This window comes from Cucumis melo, chromosome 2 (assembly GCF_025177605.1).
Source record: "Cucumis melo cultivar AY chromosome 2, USDA_Cmelo_AY_1.0, whole genome shotgun sequence".
Taxonomy (NCBI): Eukaryota; Viridiplantae; Streptophyta; class Magnoliopsida; order Cucurbitales; family Cucurbitaceae; genus Cucumis; species Cucumis melo.
The window spans coordinates 12,935,604-12,942,352 of record NC_066858.1 but is presented as its reverse complement, the minus strand read 5'-3'; the positions used below and the strand labels follow the sequence as shown (position 1 = coordinate 12,942,352).

General features: G+C 32.7%; 1 protein-coding gene across 1 annotated transcript; it reads left to right on the top strand.

Moving 5' to 3' along the window:
- Window positions 1-1,855: 1,855 nt before the first annotated feature.
- LOC103487290 (ribosomal RNA small subunit methyltransferase) lies at window positions 1,856-5,361 on the top strand. The gene is made up of 3 exons (XM_008445564.3): window positions 1,856-2,161; window positions 3,356-3,771; window positions 4,450-5,361. The coding sequence occupies exons 2-3, from the start codon at window positions 3,457-3,459 to the stop codon at window positions 5,182-5,184; spliced, it is 1,050 nt and encodes a 349-aa protein (XP_008443786.2). The 5' UTR covers window positions 1,856-2,161; window positions 3,356-3,456; the 3' UTR covers window positions 5,185-5,361.
- Window positions 5,362-6,749: the final 1,388 nt, after the last annotated feature.

The following is a 6,749-nucleotide window of genomic DNA, read 5'->3' as shown; positions in this document are numbered from 1 at the left end:
TTTAAACATAAATTTCTTTCATAACCTATAGTTTTAATGCATATCAAATACACATTAAATTTTAATCTATAGTTTTAATATGAATCTAATTCACGTTAAATTAATATTTGAACTCATTCAAATATTTTATTATCTCATAACTTAAATTTGAATCATATCCAAAATTAAATTTATATATTAAAGTTTAATTAAAATATAAACTTTATATTATAATGTATCACCATACATTTTATTAATTCCCAAAGTAAATTTGAATAGTTCAAATTACAACCAATACAAATAAATATCATTATTCTTTACGAGCTAAAAAGGGAATATAATTGACATACAGAACAGAAACTACAACGGTATGAGATTAATTGGCTAAACTCATTAAATCATATTAATCAATATTCGTTAATTGTGTGTACACACTCTACTAAAGACTCATAGCTGAACTCTTCTCACTGTAGATATATTTTTGTCTCTACAGATATAGACCAATAACAGTAAGTTAGTCATTCACAAGTGTTAATAATGATCAATGGATTATTTACTATCTACGAGTTTTAGGTCATAAAACTTAACAAATAAAATGCTAACAATAGATGTAAAGATCATGAAAAAAAAAACATTAAATCGAGTGGTCATATGCGTAAAATGAGTTAGTATTGATGGAGATATGAATCTCGAAAGATAGATGATATGTTGTTGAAATTTGCGATGAATTAAATATGGAATTGCAATTAAAAAAACTAAACCATTTATATAATTAAAGAACATATGCATTATGTCAATTATCCTGAGCTAAAGTTGTAGGAAAGCTTAAGAAGATGGAGCCCGGGGCATATCTCGAAGCTTTCTCGATCGAGTTCAAGGACATAGTGAGTTTTGAGATGGAAGTTGGGCCAACTTGGGAAAGTTCCTGAACGAGACTGGGAACGAATAAGAATATTCAAGGATTCTCGAACAATCTTGGGACCTATTTCGATTGAGATTGGAAGAAAAAAAGGAAATATTGAGGGATCTCAGGCAATCCTGGGGTCGAGTTCGGTTTAGATTGAAGGTAGAGAGAGGGGGAGTTAAATAGTTCAAGAGGGGAGTTAGATAACCCTAATCCCCAACATGTTAATTTGTGAGCCAAACGTAGAGTGGTCTATAATTACCCATTCCACCTCACTCATTAATACCCACTTCAAAGGCCTCCAAAGTGGGTGTGCGCTAGCGGAGGTGAACTTATCCAAGCTTTAAACCAATCGAGTAATCTTATAAAATCCCATCTCCAACTTTTACTACGACCTAATATCAATAGCAACATCGAATTGATGTACATAAAACCTCCGTGTTTTCTTCTAATTGACATTTAAGATTTTTAGAATAACCAAAGAAAAGAAGGTGATTTTTAATATAGCAAAATGAATCAAACTATTTACAAATATAGTTAAATATTACCATCCATCGACAAGAAATACTAATATATGACTATCCTTCATCATTGATAGATATTAAAAGATGTTACTAACGTATTGAAATTTTGTTATATTTGTAAACATTTTAATCAATTTTGTCATTTAAAACAATTTCTCCAAATCTATTAAACATTAAAAAAAAAAAAAGTAAATCATGTTATATTTATTAAAAATAATAAGAATATTCGAAATGGGGTGTTTTGGGGTCAGAGACCATTTTGTGTTCCCATCCCATCTGGGGTCAAATCAGAGACTCTATGCTCCAACGAAGTTTTGGTTATATTTTTCTAACACTACAATCGAGAAGAATTTGGGCCTAAAGAAGTGATTGGGCTTCATTTGGGCTGAAGTTATACCTTTGACTGCAACGACTAGGGTTAGCCTTAAAAAAAGAAATAAGAGTAAAAGAAAAAGAAAAAGGAAATCAAATTTCCTCTTCCCACGCCCTCTCTCTCGTTCACCATCTCTCTCTCACGCAGCCCACACCACAGTTTCCACCGACCAGTCGCCGGCCTGATTCCGTCAATCCACGCTCCCGGTAACCTGCTCCTCCTCCATCTCTTATCTTTGGCTCTCTTCATAGCCAACAACAGCAAGAACTCAGCGCCGCTCTGCTGACCATCGTTCCGTCATCCGTGACACTCCGACGACTAGTTGCTCGCGGCTCCAACTTCCTGCCTCGGTCTCTCACGCCATCTGTGTGTTTTCTTAGGGTGAGTTTTTCTTATATTTTTGGCGTTGGAATTTTTCGTTACGGACTATACTTCTGGCCCCGTAACTGATTGCCCACTATGTGTTGTCCAGTTGTTTTAGTATTGAGTTTTATTTGGTGAGTTTTTGGTGAGCAACGCGGTTTCAATCTCTCCTTTAACTCGCTGAGTAATACTATGTGATTGTAAGTTTTGGAATTGGATAATTTCAGCTTGTTTAATTTAAGAAAGGGTAACTTTGATTGTTTCTTATCCAAAAAAAAAAAAAAAAAAAAGAAAGGGTAACTTTGAACCATAATTTATTAGGATAAATTATTTTAGGCTTTACCGTAAATATACAGTCTCTATTTGGGTTTCAGACGTGGAAACTGATTGATGATTTTAATATAGAATTGACTTGAGACATTTGTAAGTCAAAGGAGAATTATTTGTTTGCTTTAATGCTTAGTAAATGTTTTAGGAAAGCTTGTATGCTAAATTTTACGAAACTTTATAAGCATGCTATGGATATGAATTTCCTGAGTTATTATGATAAGTACTTATGTTGCATGCTAGATGAGTTTAGTCGATTGTAATATTTGGGAGGCAAGTGACATTATTATAGAATTTCTTAGAGTTGAGGAGAAAGTAGTAGTAAATTAGTCATTGATTTGTTACATGAATTATTTGTCTACATACTTCCAAATTTGTAACAATTTAGTTAATGTTGTGATAAATCTCATCAAAATTAAACGCCAATTTTATATTACATAAACTGGTTAGTCTTTAAAGTTTATGAGCTAATTTATTTGTAATCAACATATCAATCTATGCCTAAGAAATATCATTAGATCTTTATAATATTTGCTACGATAGGGATTAGATCGTTACCATTTGCAACTAGAGACTAAATTCTTACCATTTTATATGTATGGAGACTAAATTGAAACTAAAGTCGCGTGACTAAATTGTTACTTGTTTGAATTTTGGAACTAAATTAATCTTTTAAACCTATTTTGTATTTAAAATTAACTACTTTTTGCGTTTGACTAAAATTTTCAGGGTATAAGTTCTATAATCTTGTTAATATTCATGTGGTATTATATATATTTTTTAATTTGTATATGATCAATTTAATTCTAATCATCTATTAAAGAAACAAATATCTTTTATATGTCTAATATATCGTGTTACCTATTGATTCATATAATTTTTCAGACATTCCTTCATCTCCAACCATTCCGAACAGAAGTTAGTTTGGAACAAATATTTGTTGAAGAAACCTTAGAATCTATCGTACTAGTTTCAATTTAGCAACAATGGCGGGAGGCAAGATTAAAAGAGAGAAGCCAAAAGCGGCGGCGAAGGCTGCAACACCCTATCAGGGAGGGATTTCATTCCACAAATCCAAGGGTCAGCATATTCTTAAGAACCCCTTGCTGGTCGACTCTATAGTTCAGAAATCTGGAATTAAGAGCACCGATGTGATCCTCGAGATTGGTCCTGGTACTGGTAATCTCACCAAGAAGCTCCTAGAATGTGGTAAGATGGTTATTGCTGTTGAGCTCGATCCTCGTATGGTTCTCGAGTTGCAGAGGCGTTTTCAAGACACTCCTTACTCTTCTCGCTTGAAGGTGAGTTTTCCTTTTGTTTTATGCTTTAGGTTTATCCAGCATTAGTACTACACAACCCACGGATCCTTCCTTACTCTCGCATATCAGCTGTTTGAATTTGCTTTTGTCTATTGATTCTTTATGTGTTTTTTCTTTATCCATCTGCCTCCAATCATTTGGGATTTGTTTGATGTTTTGATTTAGTTGATATTATAGCTTCTGCTCGTTGTAAGGGCTTGTTTGGTAGGTTGGAATGTAATGAGTTTGTAATGTGTTGTACTCTCATTACATGCCTTTCCCTCTATTTTTAATCCAGCACTCTTTCACAGATTTCTACCCTTCACGATCCTATTTCAACACCAATTTTAATCCTTGTCTTCAGGAATTTGATTACATTCTTCCAAACAGGCCCCTATTTCTTTCAGTTGTATATTACTTGTACGTTGTACCCATATCTATCCTCCTTCCTCTTTTGTAGTAGGCAAAATGGAAAATCTTTTCACTTTTTGAAATAGCTCATTGATTGGTTATTTCCCATCAAATTCTCTTAGCAACTCTTTGAATGAACCAACCAGGTGTTTTGTATTGGGAGATGTGTGCTTTTGCTTGACTTTTTGTTGGTATTTTTACTTGATTCATAATTCGAGTTTCTCGAACTTAGAATAATAATCAATCAGTTCTTCATCTTGATGTGCTCAGGTTATTCAAGGAGATGTACTCAAGACCGAGCTTCCCTATTTTGATATATGTGTGGCAAATATTCCCTATCAAATATCATCACCCCTCACATTCAAATTGCTAAATCATCAACCTGCTTTTCGGTGCGCCATCATAATGTTCCAAAGGGAATTTGCAATGAGATTAGTTGCTCAACCTGGGGACAAACTTTACTGCCGTTTGACCGTAAACACTCAACTCCTAGCTCGAGTGTCTCACCTCCTCAAAGTTGGAAAGAACAACTTTCGCCCTCCACCTAAGGTGGACTCATCTGTAGTTCGAATTGAGCCAAGGAAACCGCGTATTGAGGTGAAGCAGAAGGAGTGGGATGGATTTCTGAGAATCTGTTTCAATCGAAAGAACAAAACTCTTGGTTCAATTTTTAGGCAGAAGAGTGTTCTTTCTTTGCTAGAGAAGAACTACAAGACATTGTGTTCACTTAACATCCTTCAGGAAGGTTCTGCAGGTAATGATGATAGTGCCTTCGATTATTCAAATGAGGATCAAAGCATGGAAGTAGATGAGGATGGAGATGACGAGGAGATGGATATGGAAGATGGTGATGCTGAAGAAGGGGAAGCTTCTGAATTTAAGGGTAAAGTGATGGGTGTTCTAAAGGAGGGAGATTTTGAAGAAAAGAGGTCTTCTAAACTCACCTTACAAGAGTTCTTATACTTGCTCTCTTTGTTCAACAAGGCTGGCATACATTTTTCTTGATTTTGTTTTTGTGATGTGTTTCTCCACAATATCCAATTTTGTCCTCATCCCGTGTCGCTTCAATTTACTCCGAGAGAGTTATACCAATTTTTGTTGCTTCAACAGCTGGCCGTTGAAATTGTTACTCTTATTCTTATCTTTTTGCTGTACCAATCCAATGAACTTGTATTTTATTTATGATCCAAATCGTCGAATTATCGAGTAATTACAAAAATAAAATGAAATAGATCGAATCAACCATTTTTTTTCAAACTTAATTTGAATGGAAAAGACAAGAAATTAATAAATTAATGGACAAACTCAATGGAAAATCTAGTTGCAACTCCTCATCTTGAGTCTCAGGACGGGACATGAATGAAACGAGTTTATGTGAGAGACACGAATTGGTATCACATTTGAATGAGAGGGGATCTAATAAGGATATAAATTGAGGATATGAAAGTAAGGTTAAGATAAAAATTTAAAATTACTACATATACTAATAAGATATACTTTCTTTTTTGGTGACCCGTTCATATGAACTCTAAAGTTAAAGCGAACTTTAAAGCTAAAGCGTGACCTCCTGGAAATTTTTGAATTTTTCTAGGATGTGAGTGAGGACAAAACATGGGTTTGTGAGATGACTTTCACTCTAATAAGCCTTTAAGACAGTAAGGATGATGTTGTCAAGTTGCAAGGGAATGTCGAGGATCCGAATTTCGAATTTTGGACCTGAGACATTATACTAACTTAAAATACAAAGTATATAACGATAAATGTCTTTCAACTGTTTGGGTAAAAAATACTTAAACTTTTGAAAAAGTTCAAAAATATTTTTAACTATTGAAAAATTTAAAAAATATCTTTGAGTTTGAAGAAAAAATTTAAGGAATACTCTCTTTCATTTGAATTTTACACCAATTTTCTTGCCAACTAAAATCGAATTTATTTGATTATTAACACATAATGATAGTTCACCAACCTGACCGATCTTAATAGTTATTGTTGTACCAACACAACCGTTCTCAGTAGTTATTATTATTATACCAAATACAATCAATCTTACTAGTTATTATTGTAATTAAGATACAGTTATAGATCTATTAGTGAGATTTTTTTTACTTGACTTGTTATTGTTTTGTTGTTTTAAGGATATTTTTTTAAACTTCATGAAATTTTGTGGAATTTTATGTATTAACCAAAGTTTAAAATACTGATGTTGATTGATGTATCAAAATCTTAATTAATTTTTTTTTTTTTGACTATGATGGACATTTTTGAAAATTTATAACAATAAAAAATTTAAAAAATAATTTTAAATTAGTAATAAATATTTTATTATTTTCAAATAAGTAAACATGTCTATTATATTTATATTAGTGTCATATTCATTTTTACTTTATGTGATTCTTGCATTTTTCTACGATATAATGAAAATATTGATTCACCCACTCTATCGATATCAAACCTATAGAAACGTGAAAATATAAAATATCCACTTATTAGTGAAAATTTTGAACTATAACTTTAACTTATTAGTTTTTATTACGAGCGCTAAGAAATTTGGTATAAAAATTGGATTAATG